General features: G+C 39.8%; 1 protein-coding gene across 2 annotated transcripts in view; it reads right to left on the bottom strand.

Moving 5' to 3' along the window:
• Nucleotides 1-711: 711 nt before the first annotated feature.
• Nucleotides 712-26,516, bottom strand: part of CD2 (CD2 molecule) — a 35,485-nt gene continuing 9,680 nt past the window's right edge. Inside the window, exons 4-6 of one of the 2 annotated variants that reach the window (XM_007485260.2) lie at nt 22,363-22,479; nt 15,984-16,122; nt 3,386-3,472 (exon numbers count right to left, since the gene is read on the bottom strand). In XM_007485260.2, coding sequence (XP_007485322.2) covers nt 15,989-16,122; nt 22,363-22,479 — 251 coding nt within the window. In that variant the 3' untranslated portion in view covers nt 3,386-3,472; nt 15,984-15,988. Of the gene's footprint in view, nt 3,473-15,983; nt 16,123-22,362; nt 22,480-26,516 lie in introns of both variants that reach the window. The other variant, XM_007485259.2, reaches the window with a different exon arrangement.

Raw genomic sequence — 26,516 nt, 5'->3', positions numbered from 1 at the left:
TTTATTAATAGTCATGTCATACCAATGACTCATTGATTTCCAATCCATTAAAATTCCTAGGTATTTTTTATATATGATTGAATAACCTTGATTTCTCCATTTTGTTCTCATGAAGTTGAATTTTTGACCTCACGTACTGGACTTTGAATTTATGAATATTAAATTGTGACTTAATATTAAATAGTAATTAATTAATATTAGAGCTGAAAGGTCTAAGCCTGAAGTAGGCATTAAAGAGGTAAAAGGAGGCAGGGAAATAGTTATAGAAACTAGTCTTCCTTTTGGTCTTCCTCTTTGGTGTCAGATTGACTAGTCTCAACAAATGATGAAAAGTTTTCAAAATGTGGCTGACTTTATTTGAATGGTGCGTTATTGCCAGAGCTGTCCTATGCATTTTAGAATCTTTTGTCTCTTTCAATGCCATACAAATGGTAAAGCTTGGAGTTTGCGTCCACAAAAGTCACCCACTTTTCTGAAGTGCTTATTTTAGACTGAGTACTGTACTGTACTAAGCAGTGGGGGAAGGGGAGGTGGTAAGTTCAGATGAATCATGGACCTTCCTTCCAAAGCCCTTTTAGTCTATTGAGGTGGGTGAGGTTCCAGGAGAATCGAAAATGCTTAAGTAGGGTTGACCCATTTGCAAAGGAAACTCCAGGGCAGTAACTTCAGTAGTTAGTATAATGCTTTGATTTCAAAACTGACAGAGATGATGTATTACAGTTTTTACTTCTTATGAACCATGCTTACTCACATATTACAACACATATTTAGATTTATTAAGCTGGGCAACGTGGGCAAACACAAACATAGAAGATACTCAATACTCTGGGAAGTTACAGTTCAACCCGATAGACCAGAAATATACACCAAAAAAGAAATGCTTACAGTATTAGATAGCGAATCAATTAATTGACGAGCATTTATTAAGCACTGACTATATGCCTTTTATACTAATGGCGTACAGATATCCAGATGTTCAGAGGAGGAAAGAGAGGTTGCTGTAGGCTGATGTGAAAGACTTTCTGATGGAGATAATACTTGATCTGGTCTCAAGGGAAGGAGGGGATTCTTCTACATTGCTCAAATGTAAGAAAAGGGAAGTATCTATGACTATCTTGTCTCTAGCTGAGTAGATGGTTGGCTTAATCCTGTTGATTCTGTCTTTGCATTCCAAATAAATAAATGAGGAGTTTTCACTTTTTACCAATTGACTCCAGATGTTCAAACTGGAAACATATGAAGTGGGCAAAGCTGTTCAACACATACTAGGGCTCTTACAGGAAGTTTTAGGTTCGAGGCAGAGTTTGTGGTTTACACCTCAGCGTTTCCTGGCAAGGCTGAACAAGTCTGAGAAACCCAGGGAGAGATGGGGCCACAATTATCACACCACTTGTTTCAAAGAACCTACCTCATTGTCTCCATTTTAGAACTTTAACTGACAATTCTCGCTCTTTCCTGTTTTTTCTCTCCTTTCTGATCCAGGGTGTTTCAATATCAAGTCCCATATGGGAATAGGTAGAAGCATGTAGAGGGCATAGACGAGCCCAGAGCTCTCTGCATGCCCTTCGGGTGACCTTTGATAATGACCCGTTAAGGTTATTTGATGGAGCCAAATTCTTTCTCATCCCTGCTATTGTGCAAGCCATCTTACTGGCTTCTTGCTACTGCCCTCTAGTCCAGGGTGGACTTCGATTGGTTCACAAGAAACAATATGGTACAATGGAAAGACCATTGCATTTGGAACTGGTACATGTAGGTTCAATTCCCAAATGTACTCATTACTACCTGTATGACCCTAGACAAATCCACTTGTCTGGGTCTTGGTTTCCTCACCTATAAAATGAGGCAGTTGGACCAGATGGCCTTCATGATCCCTATAGAGCCAAAGCTTTGATCCCTATCATTTCTCCTCCTTTCTACCTATATTTGAGCAAGTAACTTCATCTCAATGGGCCTTGGTTTCTTCATCAGTAAAATGAGGGGGTTGAATTAGACATTCTCCACAGTCGTTGATGTGTGTGGGTGAGGGGAGATATTATAGACCTGTGCTGATTAGACTTTAGGGTCCCAGTTTGATTCTTCTCCTGTTATATAAACCTGACCTATCTCAGTTTTATTCTAAAGTTAACACTGAGGGCTGACAAGAAGTAGACAATATCACAGCAATTATTTCTCTCTCCCTTACAAAAGAGTAGATAAACACAAATACCTCAAGAGGAGACCAATTTAATTTAGTCACACATATTCACAACATCTGTATGGCCCAGCAAAGCTTTTTTTTTTTAAAAAAAAACAATATCCATTATTCCCTAGCTTCCTTCAAGGCTTGGTTCCTATACAATCTCTTAGGAGAAGTATTTTTTGATATCTTTGGTTTAAGAGTTTGTAATTTGTGGTCTATGAACTTATTTGTTTTTCTTAATTTGTTAATCACCATTTCAATATCATTGATCTCTCATCCATTTCAATTTATCTTATAAATTTAAAAGCATCATACTGAGATAGAATCCACAGGCTTCCAAAAGAGACTGCTAAAGAGTCCATGCCACAGAAAAGGCAAAGAACCCCTTCTTGCCTTAGTTGTTGGTTTTCTCTTCCTCAAATGACAATGTACTTCATTTATCTTATTTGTGTGTGGTAGCAACCCAGGAGGATCTAAGTTCCTTAAGGACAAAGACCATTTTTCAGTTGATTTTTATAACTCTGGTACCCAGCAAAGCATCTTATTTGTTGGATCATTGGACTGAACAAGAAAACACCAAAGAATTCTCTTGTCAAAGGCAAGAATTGCTTGGTCATTGAGGTCCCTTCCAGCTCCCACTCAATGGTCCCTATGATCCATCCTCTTAATGGTCACAACCTTAACAGCTTTTCTCTCCCTTGACACTGAAGGAGCTCTACCATGAGACCACGATTCCCTGGGCCAGTTTGATTCCCATAGTTTGATATTATTTCATTCTCCCTTACAAAAGAGTAGATATGTACTCAGTCACTGTCCATGGTCAGTGATACTTGGGAAAAGTATTAGCCCAACAGTCGAAAACACTTATAGGAATTTGTGCCATGAAGAGGGAAAACTGCAGTATTGTTTATTTGGAACGATCTTTTTACAAATATTCACAGATGGACCAAAGAGGAAACTTCCTCAGGAGAAATAATTATCATTTCCCCTTTTCTTGGTGAGGAGGCTTTGGCTGATTTCTAGGTCTAGGCAAAGGAGGGCCAGTTTGCTGCGGGACTTTCGGAGAAGGCCTTTTCTGCTTCTGTTGCTGCTGCTGCGGACGATGACAAGGAACAGGGGGACGGTGACCAGGTACCTGGAGATGATGACCAGGTGCCTGGGGACAGTGGCCACTTGGATGCTGAGGATGGCGACCACCAGATACTTGTGGACGTTGATCTGGATTCTGATGAAGCTTTCGACCTCTCTCTTCTTTATTTACTCTAGAGATATTAATCTCCAGATTCTGATCTGTAGCCATAAAATGAAACAAGACACATTTTAAGCCTTTAAAGAAGTGGTCTTAATATAACATAAAATCTTGAGGGATGCAAGTTGGAGGATTACACTGAAGAGTTGTTCTAATTCTGCTCCCAGGGACAATGCCATCAGACTCCCCAGGGCAAGAGTTCTTAGCCTGGAATCTTATTTTTATAATGGCATTTAATAAACTTTATTTTAGCAATTTTAATTGTTTTTCTTTGTAACTCTACGTATTTTATTTTATCTATTTAAAAACATTATTCCGAAAAGGATTTCATAGGCTTTATGAGAATGCCAAAGGGGTCTCTGGCACACAAAAATGATTAAAATCCCCTGACCTGGGTCACATAGAATTTTAAGATTTTATTGCTGGAGGAAACCTTAAAGGGAATGTAGTCCAACTTTTTTCATTATATATTACTTGTTAAATATATATGAATACATTATAATTTATATTTAGAATATGTATATTTTCACTTATATTTACCCAATAAATTATAACTTATTTATATGTGATATAATATGTTCATGAATACATATAGAGAGATTTCATCTATGTAATAAGGAAATTGAAGGCAAGAGAAGGACAGTTGTACAAAGAGTCTCCAAGACAAATTGGCCTTTTACCAAACTCCATTTTATAATCGAGTTCCAGGGTAGAGTGCATTTATATGGGGCATTCTTGATTGGCTTATAAGATCTAACTCTTCACTCCATCTTCAAAAGGTCACAAGTAGTTCAAGTTCTGAGGCATCAAAATAAGAGATCTTCCTTAGAATCAAAGGGCTCCTTGGCTACCAGTAATGTGCTTTACTGTATTACTTCAGAAATAGCAAAGGAAATCCATGATAGAAATCAATTAATAGCCACAGTGTGCTACTACTTAACCCCATCTCATCTTCTTCCCCCTTAAAGGCACTAGGTTGGGGTTTATCATACCCAGGTCCTACTAGATGCTAATGCCCCCAAGATTCTGTCTCATCAGCTCCCATGAATCTAATTATCTTCTCTATAAAGGTTCCCACATCTATTCATCCAGCCCTCTCTCCTAGGCTCTCCTGCTCAAATTAACCAATTGTCATTAGTATGTTAGAAATGGATGTCTCAAAGACATCTCAAACTCAATAGATACAAAACAGAACTCATTAATCGTCCTTCATCAAAATCTTCCTCTATTCCAAAATTATCCCCGGTCATCCAGGTCCAGAATCTCAGTATTGTCCTTGATTCCATTCATCACATACATTGTCTGTTGCCAAGTCTTGTCATTTCTACATTAATTCCATCACTCCCTCTTATGTGGCTCAACTAACAAAGTGACCACTCTGATTTGGGTCCCCACAACTTCGCTGGTTGGTTTCGAGGTCACAAGTCTTTCCCCATTTTTAATCCATTTTCTACCCAGCTGTCAAAAAGATCTTCTTAGGGGACAGCTGGGTAGCTCAGTGCATCGAGAGCCAGTCCTAGAGAAGGGAGGTCCTCATTTCAAATCTGACCTCAGACACTTCCCAGCTGTGTGACTCTGGGCAAGTTACTTGTCCCCCATTGTCCAGCCCTTACCACTCTTCTGCCTTGGAACCAATACATAATGTTGAAATTAAGATGGAAGGTAAGGGTTTAAAAAAAAAAAAGATCTTCTTAAAGTAAAGGTCTCCCAGGTTCTCCCCATTAACTTCTGTGAATTTTAGATTTACTCCACCCTGCTTAGTCTTTAGAATTTTAGCAACCAGGAATGTATACACGCCCACTTAAGGATTAAGTGTGGGGAAGGAAGGTCTATGACCAGCATGTGCTAGCAAGGGACAAATTAGAAACAACTGACTGACCCCCTGGGCTGTCCAAAGCCAAATTTAAGCCACCATTGGTACATGTGAAACACAGTAAGTGACGTAAAGAACTGCCTTTGTATTTTGCATCACTTCCTGTGAGAGGGACTGGGCAGTGGAACTTGACTTGGAGGAGCTCAGACTGCTTCCCTGAGATGATCATGTGGTGAGTGTTAAGGCTGACTCCCCTTTTTCTTTGGCTTTTCCAGATACAACAGTCTCTGGAAAAGCCCCTTGGCTGAGGCATTTGAACTCCCACTGGGTTCAGACCTGGCACAACTATCCTCCCCTTTTCCCTCTCTCTCTCTCCCTCTCATTCTTAGTTTCTTCCTTCTATTGTAAATAAAACACCATAAAATTCCATTCTGACTTGAGTATTTCATTGGGATTTAGAATTTAAATCCCTGGCCACCAACTAAAAAAATATATTCAATCTCAACCCTAAATTTTACCCTTAACATGCCAGAACCAACTAGAAAATCCTCTACTTGGCTTCTAAATCTCATTCACAGCCTAGATGCTTCCTAACTTTCCAGTCTTCTTATATTTTACTCTCTATATACATACTCTGCAAATCAGCCACATTAGCCTCGTTCCTCATACACGGTATACTCCCATCTCTTAAATTGATGCCTTTTCCCTAGTTGATGCTTATTTCTGGAATGCTTTTGCTACTCACCTTTGCCTCCTGGATTCCCTGGCTTTCTTTATAATTCACCTCTAATCCCTCATTTTTAGAGGAGGCTTCTTTTCAATATCCCAATCATTTATGCCTTCCCTTTGTAGATTAGCTTCCTTTTTTTTTTAAGCCTTTACCTTCCATCTTGGAATCAATACTGTGTATTGGTTCCAAGGCAGCACAGTGGTAAGAGTTAGGCAATGGGGGTCAAGTGACTTGCCCAGGGTTACACATTAGCTTCCTTTAAACTGTATATATCTTGTGTATTTATAGTTCTTTGCAAGTTGTCTCCCCCATTAAAATGAGACATCATTGCAGTTGGGGAAAAAGTTTTTGTCTTTCTCTAAAACCCTAGAGTTTAGAATGGTGCCTGATTTATAGTAAATGACTAATAATGTTTGTTGATTATCTAGTACTCCCTTTTAGGCAACTGTGACATAGTGAATAGAGCACTAAGGACCCAAGCTCAAACTGGCCTCAAACACCACTTCCTAGCTATGTGACCCTGGACAAATCACTTAACCTTTGTCAGCCTCAGTTTCCATGTCTATAAAATGGGAATAATAATAGCATCTACCTCTTGGGGTTTTTGTAAGGATCAAATGAGATAATATTTGCAAAACACATAATGCAGTACCTGACACATAGAAGGCTCTTAATAAGGGCTTATTTCCATCTGTCCTTCCCTAATGTCTCAGGGATGAATATTTCCTTTCAAGTAAAGCTAGATTTCCTCTATTGACTTTCCAGCAGCTCCTTCTTCAATATTCATCATTTACCAGGGACATCATAGCATAATGACTGGCAAACCAAAGACTTAGTCTTTGTCCCTATGGATAATAATGGGTCTGGTCTTAGGTAAATCACTGAAGCTCTCCAATTTTTTTCAGAGGCAGTTAACTAAGTGGCTCAGTGGATAGAAAGTCAGATCTGGAGACAGGAGGTCCTGGGTTCAAATCTAGCCTAAGACCCTGCCTAACACCATGACTGTGGGCAAGTCACTTAACTCCCATTGCTTAGCCCTTACAGCTCTTCTGCCTTGGAACTAATACTTAGTATCTATTCAGAAGGTAACTTTTTTTAATTCTGTTTTCTTATCTATAAAATAAGGATAATCATATGTACCTCCACCTACCTCACAGGGACTAGTATAAGAATTAAATGAGATAATGTTTGAGAAATACAAATGCAAAGTCAGAGGATTCTAGCTATCACAAGAAACCTGACTTTGGAATCAGAGGGTACGCATTCAAATCCTGCCTCCTTGGGCAAATCCCTTAACTTCTCAGGGCTCCCAGTGTCTTCATTTTTCAAAACAGGAAGTTAGATTTTTATTTTTTTAATTAATCCTTTGAACCCATTTTCAGGAAGACTAAAAATGGAAAGCTTGCACTTTTACCACCCACAAGCTGGAAATGAAAAGCAGAAGTTGGACTGAGTAGTTTCTAACGGTCCTTCCCAGATCCTTTTCTATGATGGCACCTTGTTTTCTGCTGTTAAACTGTGAGCACCTCATGAGGACTGTCTTTTGCCTTTCTCCATGCACTCAGCACTTATCACAGACCCCAGCATACAGCAGGTGCTTAATAAATGTTTGCTAACGTCCTGCCTGACTAAAAGACCATCTAGTTCAACCTCCTTGTTTAACAAATAAGGAAACTGAGGTCTGTGCAGGTGAAGGACTTGTTCAAGGTCACACTTCTTTGTGACTATTTTCAAGCTCTTATTCTTAAATAAGTTCTTTTTCTGCAATTCTGACACTGATTCTTAATATGCCTCATTGCAACTTCCAACCATTGTTTCTGACTCCTCCCTTTTATTTTAGTTTAGTTTAGTTTAATTTTTTAATAGATATTGGGCATCAGTTCCAAGGCAGAAAGCAGTAAGGACTAGGCAATGGGAATCAAGTGACTTGTCCAGGGTCACACAAGGGAGTATATGAGGTCACATTTGAACCCAGGACCTCCTATCTCCAGTCCTGGTGTTCGATATACTGAGCCACCTAGCTGGGGGTGGGGGTGGGGGGGGAATACATTCCATCTTGGTTCCTCTTTTTTAGAAGAAATTGAACAGGAACTCTTCAAAACTTTGAACATAGCAATTATCTCTAGGCACTTCCAGTCGCTTCAGCCAGTCCTCCTATGGAGTGGATCTGAGTTTTTTCCACACTTGTTGCCTTTTTCTATAAACTCTCTAGCTTAACAACATCCTTCCTAAATTGTACCGCCTATAACTAAACAGGATACTCTGATTCTGGCCAATCCGGTCAGGGTACAAGGCAGCTATTGTTTCCTTATTCCTAGAAGCCATGACACTTTCTACAGCCCCAAATTGCATTAGCTTTTTTGGTTGCCACATCACAGTCCTGACTCATATTGAACCTGCAGTCCAGAAAACGCCCTGAGATTTTTTCAGATAGTCTTCTATCTAATCATTCTTCCTCTGTAATATAAAACCGATTGAAAAAAGAAGAAGAAGCCCTAGTAACAGCTAGGAGGTTCAGCAGAATGAGAGTCAGACCTGGAGATGGGAGGTCCTGGGTTCAAATCTGGTCTCAGACACTTCCTAGCTGTGTGACCCTGGGCAAGTCACTTAACCCCCATGGCTTAGCCTTTACTGCTCTTCTGCTTTGGAACCAATACTTGGTATTGATTCTAAGATGGAAGGTAAGAGTTTTTAAAAGAAAAATCATAAGCCCCAACATTTACTTCTTCTGAATTTCATCTTTTTAGATTTAGTCCAATGCTTTAGCCTGTCAAGATCTTTATGGATGCTGGATCTGTCATCCTGTGCAATAGTCATTCTTCCTGGCTTTGTGTCATCTGAAAATTTGACAATCTTGCCATCTCGGCTTTTATCCAAGTCATTACCAGAACTGTAAGCAGTGCAGGGTCAAATACAGACCCCTTTGGCACTCCCTTGGAGACTTCCTGCCAAATTGTTAGTAACTCCTCTTTGTTTCTCGCCTCTCCGCCAATTCGGAATCCATCTGATGGTGTTATTGCCTCGTCCTCGTCTTTCTGACCCCATTTGGAATTTTCTTGGCAGACATACTAGAATGGCTTGTCATTTTCTTCTCCAACTCATTTGATCAATGAGGAAACTGAGGCAAACAGGGTTAAGTGACTTGCCCAGGGTCACCAAGCTAGTAAGTGTCTAAGGCCAGTTTTGAAATCAGGAAAATAAATCTTTCTGACTCTAGGTGCCAATAAAGCCCAATATGATTAGCTTTTTATTATGCAGGGACTAAAATTTCATTTTGGGTAATGCTCTTTGCTCCCTCCTCCCTGTTTCTGCTCTCTCTGTGTTAAGATACTAATCAGTGTAGATAAAACGCATAAACATGTCCTACTCACAGCTTGTCATTTCCCAGGTGGGAATCAATGACAAGATTTCGTCTGCCCAAAGACGCTGTGTCCTAGCCTAGCTCTGGTAGCCATTGGGAAATTTCCTTAGAGATTGGATCCAGTCCTGAGTAAACCTGAAAAATCCCACCCCAGTCTAGGCAGCCAGGTGACATTGGTTAAAACACTGAGCCTGGAGGCAAAAAGATCTAAATTCAAATCTGACTTCAGAAGCTTACTAGCTAACCACATAACCTTTGTCTGTCTCAGTTTCCTCATCTGTAAAATGGAGCTAATAATAGCATCTGCCTTCCAGGCTTGTGGTGAGGGTCAAATGATATTTATAAATATTTATAATCTATAAAAATTTAGAATTAATTTATACTATATAAAATGTGTGTTTAATTCATAATATTTATCAAGTGTTTTACAAACCATAAAGCTCTATATAAATGCTACCTGTTATTAAAATGAGGGTGCCTTCTTTGGCTCTAATGGAACTAAGCTTAAAGGTCCAAAGACATTTACAGGATTAAGAAATATGGAAGGACCATGATATAATTTTCTTAATTAATTAATAAAATTAAATTAAAAAAAGAAATATGGAAGGAGGTAGCAAAGTGGCACTGTGGTTTGAGAGTCAGATCTAGAGAGAGAAGGTTCTGGGTTCAAATGTGACCTCAGAAACTTCCTAGCTGTGTGACCCTGGGCAAGTCACTTAAACTCTATTGGCTAGCCCTTACCCCTCTTCTGCCTTAGAAACAATACACAGTATTGATTCTAAGGAAAGGGTTAAAAAAAAAAAAGGTAAGATGTGGGAGAGACCTCAATACCCACCTAGTTTACCTATATTTAAAATGGCATCTCTACAACTGGCTCCCACATCTTACCTTAATAGAAAACATACCTTCCTAGAACTACCAACCACTGTTGACTTCTGGGACTAGAAAAAAAGTCATCTTCCTGCCCAACATGGCAGTCCATATACTTTAAGACAAATATCATTCTCCTCTCTATGTCTTCTCTAGACACCCCTCATTCCTTTAATGGTTCCTTTTCTTACATGGCCCCCAATCTACAAGACCATTTTGGGCATGCTCTTCTTCAATGTCCCTACTACAATGTGGTGGTAATGATCATGATGGTCATGGTGATGATGGTAATAGATTACACTCAAATTGTGCTTATTATGTGTTAGACACTGTACTAAGTATTTCATAAATATTTCTCTCAATCCTCACAACAAATCTGAGAGATAAGTACTATTATTATCCCCATTTAAAGGATGAGGAAACTGAGGCCAAAAAAAGTTAAGTGACTTGACCAAGGTTAACACAGTAAGTATCAGAGGCTGAATTTGAACTAAGGGCTTCCTGACTCCATGCTTGGTACTCTATCCACTGGGCCACCTTCTGCCTTTCAAATCCAATCTGAACCCAATATAGCCAACTCTAGTCTGACCAAGATAGAATACCAAAGGACTCAATTCCTTCATTCTAAATTCTATGCCTCTCAACACAGCCCAAATATCTTAGTAGCCTTAGGGCTACCATGTCACACTGTTGACACTTTATTGAACATACATGGGGTCCACTAGAATCCCCAGATCTTATTCACACGAGTTGGCATGCTTCCATCCTATGGAACTGTTTTTTGGAACCCAAATGTACAAATCCGGTTTTATCAATATAAAATCTGGTTTACTTCAATTAGCTTTGGGCCATTGTTCTATCCTGGGGAGATCCTTTGAGAGTCTATCTCTCTCATACAGAACATTAGTTATTACTCTTGGGTTCAATTTGGTAAACATTCCATCTATGTCTTAACTCAAGATATTAAAAAAGATTTTTTTTAAACTTAAATAGCACAGAGCTAAGGACAGATCTCTGAGACATTCCACCAGCTATCTCCCTCCAATTAATAACTATCATTCTTAATAATTATTAATAACTATTATTGATAACCATTAATAACTATTCTTAGGTCATCCAGAGATTTCTAAATAACATGATCATCATCTAGCTCACACCACTCCATCTTGTTCATAGGGATAAACATGGAGCTTTCCAAAGCTGATGACCACAACTCCCTATTCATGATTCACGTGAGGACAATCTAGAAAGTGTTGCCGGGGATTTTTAAATCTGGGGCAAGACATGAAAGACTTTTGGAAGCCTGGATGGTGTTTTCATCACTACTGCTGATTCATGGGAAGAGATTCGGAAAAGAAAGGCAGATCTAGAAAGGCAACAGCTGAAGAAAAATATAGTATCAGAAAATGAGATTTGGGCATTTGTAATACAACTTAAGATACAGTAATAGTATACAGTTTTTTCCAAGGATGGCATATATATATATATAATGAGAGCTGATAAATATATATATATATACATACTTACCTAGTGTTTTACAAATCTGATTCAGAAAGCTTTAAAGTAAAAAGAATAGTGGAGAGAGAATCATTTCTACCTATCTACCATGTTAGAAATCATAGAAAATGGCAGCTGTAACATAAAAAGAATGGCAAGAAAGATCCCCATTAATTAATAGGAGCTGAAATCCGAGAAAGAAGTCAAAAATAGAACCCATGGTCTCAGATGTCCATATACAAATCCATAGCACATTAGTAATAAGCAGAATAAATAAGGAAGAAAAATCGACCTCATGGGTATCTCTGGGATTTGGTAGAATAAGACTCACAAATGAATTACAGGTCTGAAAAGATATACCTTATCCACAAAAAAAGGGTAACACAAAATAGGAGGCAGAATAGCACTATATATTAAAATGGCATCCAGGTGTCTCTTCCACATTATGGGGGCTAAGGGCATAGCACCCCTCATTTGGAAAATCCAAGTAAAATGTTTTGGCCCTCCCTTCATACCGGAGAAGTCTGAATTTTTTCTTTTTCTTTTTCTTTTATGGAGAATCTACAGTACCTTATTGTAAAACCTGGGTTAAGTATTTGGTCACAGGCTAAATGTAGGTCAATGTTAAAATATCACTACATTTCTAGTCTTTGTGTGTTGTCTGCTGGCTTTCACATTCTTTTCACAAACTAATTTCTTATTTATTTTAACTTTAGTAAAGAAATTATTTTTATTTGTAGTATTGAAAGATAAAATATGTTTAGATTATTAAATACTATACATATATGTTATGCATTTCTGAGTTTCTAAACTTTTTCTAGGTTACCCACTGGCATTCATATGTCATCTATGGCTTCCGCGAAGCTCCCACCCAAATTCTGATTTAATTTTTTTTAAACCCTTGTCTTCTGTTGTAGGATCAATATTGTGTATTGGTTATAAGGCAGAAGAGCTATAAGGGCTAGGCAATGGGGGTCAAATGATTTGCCCACGGTCCCACAGCTAGAAGTATATGAGGTCAGATTTGAACCCAGGTCTTCCTTTCTCTAGACCTGGCTCTCAATCCACTGAACCACCCAGCTGCCCCCCCCCCCAATTTAATTTCTTATGCCAACTTGCAATATATCAAAACCTTGTTGTGGAAAGTCATGATGTGAAAGGGATACCTGTACTTCTGTGACTATATCCAGGGATCGGAGTGGAAAGTGGGCTTAGAACATTTGATTGAAAGTCAAGAGAGAGGGGGCCAGCTAGGTGGCTCAGTGGATTGAGAGCCAGGTGGGAGGTCCGATGTTCCAATCTGGCCTCAGACACTTCCTAGCTCGGTGACCCTGGGCAAGTCACTTAACCCCCCATTGCCTAGCCTTTACCACTCTTCTGCCTTGGAGCCAATACAGAGTATTGATTTCAAAGTGGAAGGTAAGGGTTATAAAATAAATAAAATAATTTAAAAAAGAAAGTCAAGAGAGGGAAAACCTGGAGAAATACCATCAAAAAGTAGCCACCTCCCCCACCCCCAGGATAATGAAAGTCCCTTGAAGTTAAAGACTCTTCCTTGTATTTACTTGATAACTCATTTGTATCTTCATGGCATCCTTCTTTCTGGAATTTACCACCCAGGATGAGGTAAAATCTCCTAAAACTATACACTAGCTCGCCAACTCCCGCCAATGTGCTTCCCATTAGCAGGCAGCCAATAGGCATAATTAGCTCCTAGCAAGGTCATTTACTGAGATGGATAGTAAGAAGAAAAATCGTAAAACACCTCCTTATAAACCTTGGCCACATTCTCTCTGCTACACACAGGGTCCACGGGGAGGTGGAGGAAAACTTAGAAAGTGATGCTTATGAGGCATATAGGAAATACATGTAGCCAAGGCAAGTCACACCTAGGGCTGCAGGGGCCAATCATATTGTTTCTCTCTTCTTAGCTCTAGCCCAGATCCAGCATCTCTGGTTGCATGAACAAGCTCCTGGAATCTTCTCTCCAACTGCACTCTGGAACCCTTTATTTATCGTCAAGAAAAACTCCTCTAAATCCACAGTCTTTCTGGGCTGCTCATGAGAGTTGCTTTCTCCTTCAAGTTACTAATTTTCTGAATCTACGTCTATCTGGAGGCTATATCCTTGCACCTTGAAGCAAGGTCTCCTACCGATTGAGTAGCCTCCCTTCAAGCTATATGACTAGTAGTAGGGTGGTAGAGAAGTCTTCTCTTCCTCCCAGCCACCCAGAGTAGTCTCCTCCATAGGTACTTCCTGTCATGTATTCTCCTAAAACTTCTGAATGAATCCCTGATTTGTTTATTTGTTGTTGTTGAGTCATGCCCAACTCTCATGACTCCCATATGGAGTCTTCTTAGCAAAGACACTGGCCATTTCCTTCTCTAGTGGATTAAGGAAACAAAGGTTAAATGACTTGCCCAGGGTCACAAAGCTCATGTGTGTCTTTTGAACTCAAATCTTCCTGACTCTATCCACTGAGCCCTTCTCACTGCCTTATTTATTTAAAGGCTTGCAAAGACAACTCCAATGGAATTGTTCCCTATAATTCCATTCTAGAATGGTGCTCACATTTCATAAAGGGATGACTAGATGTTAATACCTTCTTAACACTTTAACACCTCATTACCTCAGTCATACTTGCCTTCCAAGACCACATTAACTATGAAGCAGGAAATAAATCCTCCTTCTCTTACCAATTCTTGTTGATTGATTGATATCATGGACTGATAGCTGCGTAATCAGGAAGTCATCTTTCATTGCTCCTTAATGGCTGAATGATCTCTTTTGGAAGTAACCTTTGAAGCTATATTATTTTATTATTTATTTATAAGATTATATTACATTATTTTGGAGTCAATCAACAAGCACTTATTAAGTATTTACTAAGTGTCAAGCCCTCTACTAAGTACTAAAGATGGAAAGAGAAGCAAAAATAAACAATCCCTGCCCTCAGTCTGGAGAGCCAGAAGCAGGAGAGAAACAGGGGAGTAAACAGAGCTAGCCTAGCTTTTCTTCAAATGAAGGTTTTAGGAGGGACAGACCACTTGGAGGAAGGGACGTCAGAGGTGGAATAATGTTCCAGGGCAAAAAGTTGCTTCCTCCTCAAAGCATCCAGTTCCCCATTGTACAGGAAGAGTCTCATGCCTTTGTCATATTTTCCCACTTTCCAACTTGCTGACCTGGTTCAAAGATTTTCCTTCTGTCTCTTCAATTTCCTTTTCTTTTGTCTTTTTGCCTCCACATGCTTCTTGCTTTAGGACAACAAGCAGTTCAATAGAGTTATTGGAACTGGGTTAGAATCCTGACTTTGTTAGCCTCTCCCCTTATCATCTTGATCAAGTACTTTAGCGTCTCCAGATCTCAGATCCTTAACCTATAAAATGGAGTTGGACTCTCTTACCTCCGGGGTCCCTTCCAGCTCCAAATTTTAGGACTTGGGGATCACTAATCCTCTGGATCCCCTGGAGAAGGAAATGACGAAATACTCCAAAATACTTCCCAAGAAAACCCTCTGGATAGTTACGGTCACAAAAAGTAGGACATGATGAAATAAAAATAAGATCCCCAATAACCTTGAGGGCAGAGAAGCCCTTCTCTAGCCTTTTCATCTTCTTTCCAAAAAAAGGTTTCTACTGATATGCTTTTTCATATCACTATCACTTCTCAAGAATTCCTTTACCCCAGGAGAATGCATCCTTCTAACAAAGTACAGTTAAGCAAAACAAATTAACCAATTGGCCACACCTGACAAGGTATGCCTCGTTGCACACCTGTAGCCCACCCACCGCATCTCTCTATCTATGCAACAACCCCAGAATGTAGAGGCTATTATTATATTATTTAGGGAGTATTTTTTATTTTAACTTTTAAAAAGGAATTGTGTATGTTTATAGTATTAAAAGATAAACTCCGTTAATATTATACAATACCATACATATTTTACAGATGAGGGAACTGAGGCAACCAGGGATTCAGTGACTTAGCTCAGGGTGACCCAGCCAATAAGTGGCTGAGGCTGAGTTCCTCCCAACTCCTGGTCAAACACTCTGTCTACTTCCCCACCTCACTTGCCTTCTACTCTTCCTGGAAGGGAAATTGTTAGCTCTCAGCCTTCTGTGGTCTCATTCGTGCTCTCATGTCAAATTGTAGCCCATTCAACGACCTGAATACCAATTGGCAGCTCCCTGGCAACTAGTCATGAGAAACTGAGCCCAGCTGGTGACTATGAGAGGGATTCTAGCTGAAGCTGGTGACCAGCCACTTCATACCTCTTCCTACCTTTTCTATCCTCTCCCAATGACTGGAGAAGAGAAGCCTCCTCCCATCTTTCTGCTTCTTTGATGCTCATCATCTGTTCTCTCCTGGAGAAGCAGTTCACTCTTGCAAGAATCCTGGAAGTAGAATCTGAACCAAGACCCTAAGGGGGAATCAGTGAAACATGGATTTATTTTTTTCCCTGGATCGCTTGGTTCAGAAGAATCATTCCAACCCTGCCTTCACTCCAGGCAGTGACAGATGCTGTCAGCTGCCCCATTCACTCCTCACATCTCTTGAGATTCTTGTCCTGGCACCTTTCCCTAAGCCCTACGTACAGTACATGCATATCTGGCCCAGGACTGTCCAGCATCAAAGAAGGAAGGAGGGGTTGTGCTCTGTGAGCAAAACAGAACTGCAGTAGCTCCAAGAGAATGTGAGATGAGCAAATTTAGAAACATCTCCAGCTCCAGGGTTCATGCGGCGATTTGTGCCCAAGCTGGGCTACAGCCTCGGAGCTTGTATTGCTCTGATCAGCCACAGTTGAACACACTGTACCTTGATCCTACCAACATCGTGATGTCATTTTGGTCTTCTTTACTTAAGTACAATGGACAACCACCAACACACATATATGCCCAGGATACTGGAAGCCTTCCTCTGAGGCAGCTAAGGTGAGGTAGAGGTTAGAGTGACTGATGTGGAGTCATAAGCATATTCTGGCATTCATGCCATAGGTTCACCAACACAGACCTAGTCCTTACTGCTCTTCTGCCTTGAAACCAATACATAGTATCAATTCTAGGATGGAAGATTAGGATTTTTTAAAGAGGGAAATTAGTAGAACCAACAACAACAAAAAAAAAACCATATATAGCAATGAAAATGTTGTTTGAGGAATGACTTGTGTATGTCATCCTCCAGAAAAAAGAACTGATAGATCAAAACAAGGAAGACATAGTTTTATCTATTCATACATCTTTTAATCACATGATGCCAAAAACTATTTTAAAAAATAAATAAAAATACAATAGAACATACTTAATGTTAATCTATAGTTATCGAAGTCAATATGTGACCTCCAGGGATTCTTATGTGTGGTTTAAAGTCCCCATTTCTATTTGAGATTTAATGCTTTTTCTCTAGACCTATGACTTGAAGACTTCTCTCTATAACATCCAACAAATGGTCATTGGGTTGTTGCTGCAGACTTCCAATCAAGAGAAATTCTGCTCTTCACCGATGTGACCTTAGGCAAATCACTTCTCTCTGGGTCTTGCTCTGTTCATCTAAAATATGCAAGGCTTGCAAGGTATGATTGCCAAAGCCCCTTCTAATGCTAAATCTTGGGACAGTCTGGCAATTCATTAAGTCAATAGAAGTTCAGATAAAGTGGCATAGTAGATTCCAGAAGGAAAAGTCACTTCTAGTTGGAGGAGAGATCTAAGAAGACTTCCTGGAGGAAGATGCCTTAAATAAGGGGCACTTGACTTTTTTTTTGCAGCATGGATCCTTTTGACAGTCTGTTAAAGGTTATGAATCCCTTTTCAGAATAATGTTTTTAAATAAGAGAAGGAAATCCTCCATTTCAGTTAGAGGCCCCTGAAAATAAAGATGCAATTTTTTTTCCATCTGAATTCATGGATCCTCTGAAATCAATTCAATCTATTCAAGGATCCCTTTGGTGTGGAAGGAGTCTGCAGACCCCAAATTAAGAAACTCTGCCCTAAAGAAAGAGAAGTAGGGTCGGCAGACTGAATGGTATAGGTTACATGGAGGAGGTAAAGTGATGAAATGAATAGAATGCCAGATAAAGAATCAGGAAGATCTGAGTTCAGTTCTGACTTCAGACCTGTGACCCTGAACAAGTCATTAAACCCTGTTTACCTCAGTTTCCTCATGTATAACACCACCTGGAGAAGGAAATGGCAAGCCACTCCAGTATCTTTGCCAAGAAAACTACAAACAGGGTCACAAAGAACTGGAAACCACTGAAAATGACTAAACAATAACATGGAGGAGACCATTTCAGGAATATGGGAAATCATGGAGGTGGCAAAAGAAAGTATAAATTTGGGGAACATCAAGGTCAATGGCTTTCTGCCTAGTTTACCTTTCCAGTCATTCTCCTTCTCTAGAATTATCTCTTGCTACTCCTCTTTCATCCCTAGTGCTCTGAGCACCAAGAAACCCAGAAAATTCTCTTTCCCTTGAACACTGTCCCAAGCTATCCTGCCACTTTGGCTCATAGTATTCCCTAAATTTCCTCCTCCCTTTAAATCTTGTTTTTTCAAGGCTCGACTCAAATCATGTTTCCTCCTTGCAAACTTCCCCCAGCCAAATGGAAAGGATCTCTCTTCCATCTGAACTCATAGCAAACTCTAGCATAATTTATGCTCTTCTACTCTAATTTTGATTATAGGCATTTGTATACATTTAGAGATGAGCCATCTTGATTAGTGACTGAAGGCAACCTTATAAAGACCGAAATAGCTAGTGAAGTCCAGGCTAGACCATGATTCACACATCTCAAACTGGTTCCCCCCACCCCTTGCCATTTGCCCTGCTGCACTTTCCTTCTGACTCATTTCTTCCTCTAACTCTGACCAAAGAAATTAAATCAAGACTATCATGACTTCTAGTAAGGGTATGTCAATTGACTGCCCATTATATCAGTCTATGTTGTGACTCAGAATTAAAACTCTTGCTCCATGGGAGCATCTAGGTGGCTTAGTGGACAGGGTCAGGACTGGAGATGAGAAGTCCTGGGTTCAAATCTGGCCTCAGACATTTCCTCACTGTGTGAGCCCAGACAAGTCATTGAACTTTCATTGCCTAGCCCTCACTGCTCTTCTACCTTAGAACCAATACATAGAATTGACTCTAAGATAGAAGGTAACGGTTTAAGAAACCAAAAAACTTTTGTTCTTTTACCACCGCATATATATATATATGTATGCATGTAATTTTATGTGCATAGTTGTTATATGTATAAATGTATGTCTGTGATATGTACATGTGTATATATTCAGCCACGAATAGGTATATCTCCTCCTCCTATTAGCTCCTTGAGGTCAGGAACTCTTTAGCTTTTGGTGTATCCATCCATATCTCTAGCTCTTACTCAGTGTTTGGCACATAGTAGACATTTAATAATTTTTTATTCATCCATTAACCATTTCATTGGCTCATCACATAGACTGTAAGCCTCTCGGGATCAGAAGAAAAAGCAGTCCCTGGCCTCTAGGGGTTTGCCTTCTACTCAGGGTGTACAACATGTACCCAGATAAGTAAATGAAAAATAATTTGGGATGGAGACAGAACAATGTCAGTGGGAAGGAGGTTCGGGATACGCTTCTCATCAAAGACTCACGAGCTGAGCCTTGAAGGAAAGAAAGGATTTTAAGACAGAGACATGAAAAAGGAATGCATTCCAGGCCCAGAAGTGGCAGATGGGATACCAAATTTGGGGAACAGCTAGAAGGCAATTTGGCTACAATGTAAAATATGGGAAGGCGAGTAACATGCACTAAGGTAGGCCAAGTCCAAATTATGGAGGGCTTTAAATGCTAAGATGGAAAATTTATATTTTATACTCAAAGTCTTGTTCTCAAAGGGGGATTCTTATGGTCAGAGGTGGCAGAGGAACCTGAGTTCGAGTTCTGACTCAGATTCTTACTACCTGTATGACCCTAGATAAATCACCTAATCTCTCAGCCTTTAGTTTCTTTATCTATAAAATAGAAGTAATAATAGCACCTACTGGAGTCAGCTGGGTGACTCAGTGGATTGAGAGTCAGGCCTAGAGATGGGAGGTCCTGGGTTCAAATCTGGCCTTAGACACTTCCCAGCTGTGTGACCCTGGGCAAGTCACTCAACCCCCATTGCCTAGCCATTACCGCTCTTCTGCCTTGGAACCAATACACAGTATTGATTCTAAGATGGAAGGTAAGGGTTTAAAAAAAATAATAGCATCTGCCTCTCGGTGTCATGAGAATCAAAAGAGGTAACATATATAAAGCACTTTGCAAACCATAAAGTACAAACATCAAATCTGGCCTCAAATACTTACTAGCTATGTGACCCTGATCAAGTCACTTAACCTCTGACTACCTCAGTTTCCTTAACTATAAAATGGGATGAAAAATAGGACCTATTTCCCAGCAGATCAACTGAATAAATGCTTATTATTGTTATTGTTGTTGTTGCTTGAGATTCATGAGATTACTTGGAGAGGGGGAGGGAGGGAAGGTAGATTAGAGGGAGATACTTAAAGCAGTGAGAATAATTAAGAAACTGATGGATTAATCTAAGTGGGAGGAAATGGAGGTCTGGATTAAGCTACTAGTCTTGTAAGTGGCCAGAAAAGGACAAGTGCAAGAAATGACATGAAAGAAGAATCCCCAAGATTTGAAGAGATCATGTGCCTTAGGTGATGGAGAGTGAAGGGTCACGAATGACTGAAATTGAACATGGGTGACCGAAAGGACCTTAACAGCCTCAGCAGAAAGAGAGGAATCTGGAGGATGAGCAGACTTAAGAGAGAGGATAAGGAATTCTTTGGACAGTTGAGTCGAAGATGACTACCAGACCTCTAGTTGAAGAAGTTCACTAGGCAGTCACTTATATGAGACTGGAACTCAGGATAAAGATTTGATCTGGATAGAGATCTGGAAGTTATCTATATAGAGATGATAGTTGAACCCATCAGAATTAACCAAGGCAAACAGTATGACAGAAAGGATGAAAAATATGTCTCTGAGGACTAGTCTCTACACCCATGAGACTAGATCTGTAAAGGGCAATAATATAAAGTCCAGTATTCAAAATTGTCTACTATTTGACCCCGGTCAACCCTTCCAGTTATATTTCCCAATTCTCTCCTTTCAAGCACTCTCTAATCCAATGATATTGGGCTATTCCCCATGACCCAAACATACGCTAGGTCTTCCCAACTCTGAATTTGTATGTATGTATAATGTTATTTGATCTGTCTGAAATGTCCCCTCTTTGCACCTCTGCCTGCTGCTATCCTACTCATGTTCAAAGCCCAGTTCAAATGGCATTTCCTTCAGGAAGTCTTCCTTGAGTCTCCAGAAGGAAGCAATCATTTCCTCACCCAATCTCATAGCACTTAGTATTTTCTTATGTACTTATTTTCATCCTGTATATCAGTAGGTGGCTTATTACCTCCTACTAAGTTGTCAGCTACTCAAGAGCCGGAAACCGTCTTATTTATTTTTGTATCTCCTTTATTACATAGCATGGTGTAGTGCTCATGGAAGTTACCTCACCAGTATTTTTTGAATAAATGGATGAAAGAAGGAATCAAAGTTTCAATTTACTATAAAAGTCCAGCCACCAATAAGATATGTTTTGACTAGCCTGAGATGTCAAGGAGCCTCATAAAAGGACAGAGCTGGCCAGAACCTTTATCCCAAGCTGATACAAAAGCCAATCTACCCTTTGGGATGTGTGTGTGTGGAAAAAAAGTCCTTCTGATATGCTCTACTACCTTAGAATTCAAGATATTCAAAATTTGACTCTGATCAATACAATGACTAACCACAATTCCAGAGAACTCATGATGAAATATGGTACCCACCCACTGATAAAGAGCTGATGAGAAAATAAAATAATTATAAAAAATAAAGAGTTCAGGGAAGAGAAGAGGAAGGGAATAACCATTTAAGTCCCTACTATGTGCTAGGCACTCTACTGAGTGCCTTACAAATTTTATCTCATTTAATTCTACAGATTGAAACATGTTTCCTTTTTCTTTACTTTTTTATATAACATGCAGGAATCTGTTTTATTTAAGCAAATGTATTTATAAGAAATTCTGTTTTTCTTAGCTTCTCAATGGATGGGAAAAGGAAAAGGTTGGAGAGAATATTCAAAACTTAAAATAAAGTTGAATTAAATTTTTTTTCAATTTGTTTTTATGCCTAGGACAGTGATGGTGAACTTTTTAGAGACCAAGTGCCCAAACTGCACCCTCACACAATATGTGAGCCACCCCCTTACCCCAGACAAGGGAGGAAGAAATGCTCCCATTGGGCTATTGGGCAGAGAGATGGGTGATGTGAAAAAATTTCTTCAGGCACAGTAGAGAGAGGGAAGGGAACAGCCCCCTTAGGCATGCATGCCATAGGTTCACCAACATGGGCCTAGGAGAAGCCAATAATTTGAGCCCAGTTTTTTGAATCTGACCCATTACCACTCAAAAGTAGTTGATCTTCCCAGTTAAGCAAACTGTAAAATGCCCTGCCCAAGCACAGCTTGCCAGCCTCACCAGGCAAAGTTGCCCAGCTCACCAATCTTTTCCTTATCATCTCTCTTCATCACCAGGAGCCCACTAACCCAAGTAGGTATTCAGTGTCAGGATTGAACAAAAGTTTACCATTGGTCTTCTGTTTTTTCCTCCTCTGGAAACAGAAAATGAGCAGAAGCAAGAAGATTAACAGAATCATCCCACCTCCACAAATACTCAGGATGTGATAAATGTCCAGGACTTTCTCTGTAAGACAAAAAGAAAAAATAAAATGATAGTTCACTGGCAATTGGAAGACAGGGACAAAATTCCTCATACTTGTTGAATGCATTTAATCTCTTCTTCAGGTAGGTCAATGAGAGAAAGTTGTTTCAAGTTCATCCCAGGCTGACATGATCACACAAGAGGTGAGTAAATGTTTGAATTCATCTTGAGAGAGTCAACACATGGCATAAAACCCTAAGAATCTCTCATGGGCATTGTTCTATCAGACTGACAACATGTTCTTTACACACCAAGCTGAAACTACTAGACAATCAACAAGTAATATAGTTTATATAAGTTGTTTTCTGGCAGTGGTGAGGTGTGGCATTGAGCCATCCCCACTCTTTTGCCTCCACATGGTCTATTTGTAAGGTAGCCAACTGGGGTCAGGAGGATAAAACATGCCTGGGAATCAGATCGAAGCTATCGGGGAGCCACAGAAATGGAACTCATGGCCTTGACCTTAGCAGTATCATTTTACAACCAATACAACTATCATTCTAATAATGTATCATGAAATCTGACCTAAAACAGAAATAGCTTCTTCAACTGAATGTTTGCACAAAAATCAATAATAGAAAGAAATTTGCTTACTCTTTTGCAGGAAGCACAAGATGGATTCCAGTGGGAAAGTCAAAGCAATAGAAATCAGATTTCTAAAAGTATTTTCCTTAAGAAGAGAAGTCCTCCTCCAAATAGAAACTACAATGGCTTACTAATATTGGCTTCACTTTTTTTTATGCTCTCAAACTTACTTGACTTTTGCCAATAAGCTGCATTCCATTGTAGGTCATCCAATGGGAAGAAGAAAACAAGACTAATCCTAGGTCATGGTAAAACATGGCTAAAACATTCAGTATCCTTTAAATGTAGCTAAGATGGAAGGCTGGGGTAGTTTAAATCCAATTAACTGAAGAGAAATGGTTAGACCGTCCATGCCCTCCAAAAACTTTACCATATTCTTATAGCAATCCATTTCATTGATTTCTGTAGAGCTGGTTTTAAAGAATTAGGAGGATGATTAGCTCCAATGACACTCTCATTGGGGCTGAGAGTTCTATATTGATCCAGGTCCTCAGGCTTTCCCAATATGGCCCTGGAGCTCAAGAGGAGAACTGAAAATTACTTAGGCAGAAAGATGGGGAGCAGAAGGAGGGCACTGCTGACTGCCTCTTTAGGAATCATCTGACCCAAACCCCTGTCTTTATATATGAGGAAAATGACTAACCGTATGACCCTGAACAAGTCATTATCCCATTGGTGTCCTTGATGAGTCCCTATATCAGTCAAAGACAAATGAACCTATATTCACCATGCATAAGGAGAGCTAAATGAACACACCATGAATAGGAGAAATGGACCTCAAAAACCAGGAGCTGTGAATTACCCCTTTGCCATATGTGTTCTCTAAAAGCCCACTTTTCCCTGGACTGTGTATATACTTGAGGGAAAATGGAGGCTCTTGGTGGTATGTTTTATGCCAACTGTAATTGTACCACTTGAGCAAATCCCCCTATATAAAACTATTTAAGGCTGCTAAATTCACAACTGATTATCTTAGATGGAAGCACACTGGTAGGGGCTCAAATCAATGGCATTAGACAATCACTCCTGCCTCCTCAGAGGTATCTTTAGAACTCTAAAAGGGAGATATACTCAGGCTCTGGGAAGCCAAGTCCTCAATAGTAGTAGGCTGGGATAAGGATGCCTCAGATGGGCTACATGGACTACATTTGTATTACCATAGTTTAGTTTAGTGCCTGGCACAAAATAAACTCTTGATCAATGCTTTTTGATTGCTTGTATACTGGCTGATATCTGAGGATGGATTCATTTATTTATTTTGGGGGGAATTTTAATTAATTAATTAATTAAGAATATTTTTCCACGGTTACAAGATTCATGTTCTTTTCCTCCCCTCCACCCACCCACCCACATAGCTGACACGCAATCCCACTGGGTTTTACATGTTCCATTGATCAAGACCTATTTCCATATTATTGATATTTGCACTATAGTGATCATTTAGAATCTACATCCCCAGTCATATCCTCAATGAACCATGTGATCCAGCAGTTGTTTTTCTTCTTTGTTTCTGCTCCCACAGTTCTTTCTCTGGATGTGGATAGAGTTCTTTCTGGTAAATCCCTCAGAATTGTCCTGGATCATTGCATTACTGCTAGTAGAGAAGTCCATTACATTCAGTTGTACCACAGTGTATCAGTCTCTGTGTACAACGTTTTCCTGGTTCTGCTCCCTTCACTCTGCATCAATTCTTGGAGGTCATTCCAGTTCACATGGAATTTTAGGATGGATTTAAACTCAATTTTCCCCAACACCTGGACTGGCACTCTATCCAATGTGCCCCCTAGTTGTGTGACCCTGGACAAGTCATTTAACCCTGTTTGCCTTGGTTTCCTCATCTTTAAAATGAGTTGAAGGTAGAAATGTCAAACCACTCCAGTATCTTTGCCAAGAAAACCTCAGATGGAATCACAGAGTTGGTCATGACTGAAATGACTAAACAGTCACAGATTCACCAATACATCTCAATGCCACAAGCTCAGAATAGTCATTACGGAAAGATTTGCCCATCTTCATTCACTGAGATTTTTTTTCCATCCCAAGGATTCCCTACAGTAATGAAATCACATCTGAATCTCTCTCAAAATCCTCCCCATAGAAGCATAACCTCTTTTTCTTAACCCTTACCTCCTGTCTTAGAATCAATACGAAGTATTGGTTCCAAGGCAGAAAAGTGGCAAGGGCTAGGGAATGGGGGTTAAGTGACTCATCCAGGGTCACACAGCTAACTAGATGCCCCACAGGCTTAATTTCTAAGATAGAAAAAAAAATCATAGTTATCATCTACACAACACTTTAAGGTTTGGACTTTATGCTTGTTATCTAATTTGACCCCTACAACAATCCTGTTAGATAGATGCTATCTTTATCTCCAATTTATAGATGAAGAAACAGGTGAAGTGACCTATGCAAGGTCAAACAACCAATGTCTGAGACAGGATTCAAACAGTGATCTTGACTTGGAGACCCCTGTTCCATTGGCTATAACACATAGCTACCCTCATAAGCATCAGAGGTGAGATTTGAATCCTTGCCCAGAGAGCTATTATTCTCTGTCCTGTACCCCATCTGAGATCAAATTCAGGATCTATAACACTTAAAATTGGACTTGGACTGAAATCACAAATTGCTGACATATTACTAAAGCATACTCTGGATAAGAACAGTGTTTTGGTTACCAATAATGAGTTTTTTCTTCAGCCCCTAGGTAAGGCAGCAAGGTGGCTCAGTGGAAAGAGCACTAGGCTTGGAGTCAGAAGGACCAGAGTTCAAATTTGGCCCCAGACAGTTACTAGTCATGTGATCCTGGGTAGGTCATTTTATATCTGCCTCAGTTTCATTATCTGTAAGATAGGGGTCCTTATAGCACCTATCTCCCAGGGTTGGCGAGGACCAAATGAGATCATAATTATAATGTGCAGTGCATATTCTGTATGGTATTTTAATGTTTAATAAATGCTAGTTCCCTTTCTGTCCTCTCCCCCCTGTACGTAGATGAGCCTATATACCATGAGACTAATAAGAGCGTGAGGGGAAGGGAAAAAACTCTTCTCTGTCTTGGCTGTAGGTGCCATATGGCTACAATGTCCAGATGTTAGCCTAGACCCATAACCTCTAAATGGGCAGGATTTGGAAAGGCTGCAGCTTTTTAGTAGATTCCTCTTGTATGGGAAGTTAAAAAGAGTTATAGGAGCCAACGTTAAGAATATACAATTAAAAACGCAAACATCCCCACACTGAATCAGGCTCATAGTCAAGTTAGTCTCACCAAAGGTCATGTCTACACTATGTGCATCTTGAAAGCTCAATATGTAACAATGCCCAAGGGCAGCTGAGGAGCACAGGGGATAGAGAGCCAAGCCTGGAAGTGGGAGGACTTGGGTTCAAATCTAACCTCAGCTGGTTACTAGCTTGTGATCCTGGGCAAGCCAATG

Source organism: Monodelphis domestica, chromosome 2 (assembly GCF_027887165.1).
Source record: "Monodelphis domestica isolate mMonDom1 chromosome 2, mMonDom1.pri, whole genome shotgun sequence".
NCBI classification, from domain to species: Eukaryota; Metazoa; Chordata; class Mammalia; order Didelphimorphia; family Didelphidae; genus Monodelphis; species Monodelphis domestica.
The sequence above is the reverse complement of the archived record's forward strand: the minus strand, read 5'-3'. Positions and strand labels throughout refer to the sequence as shown.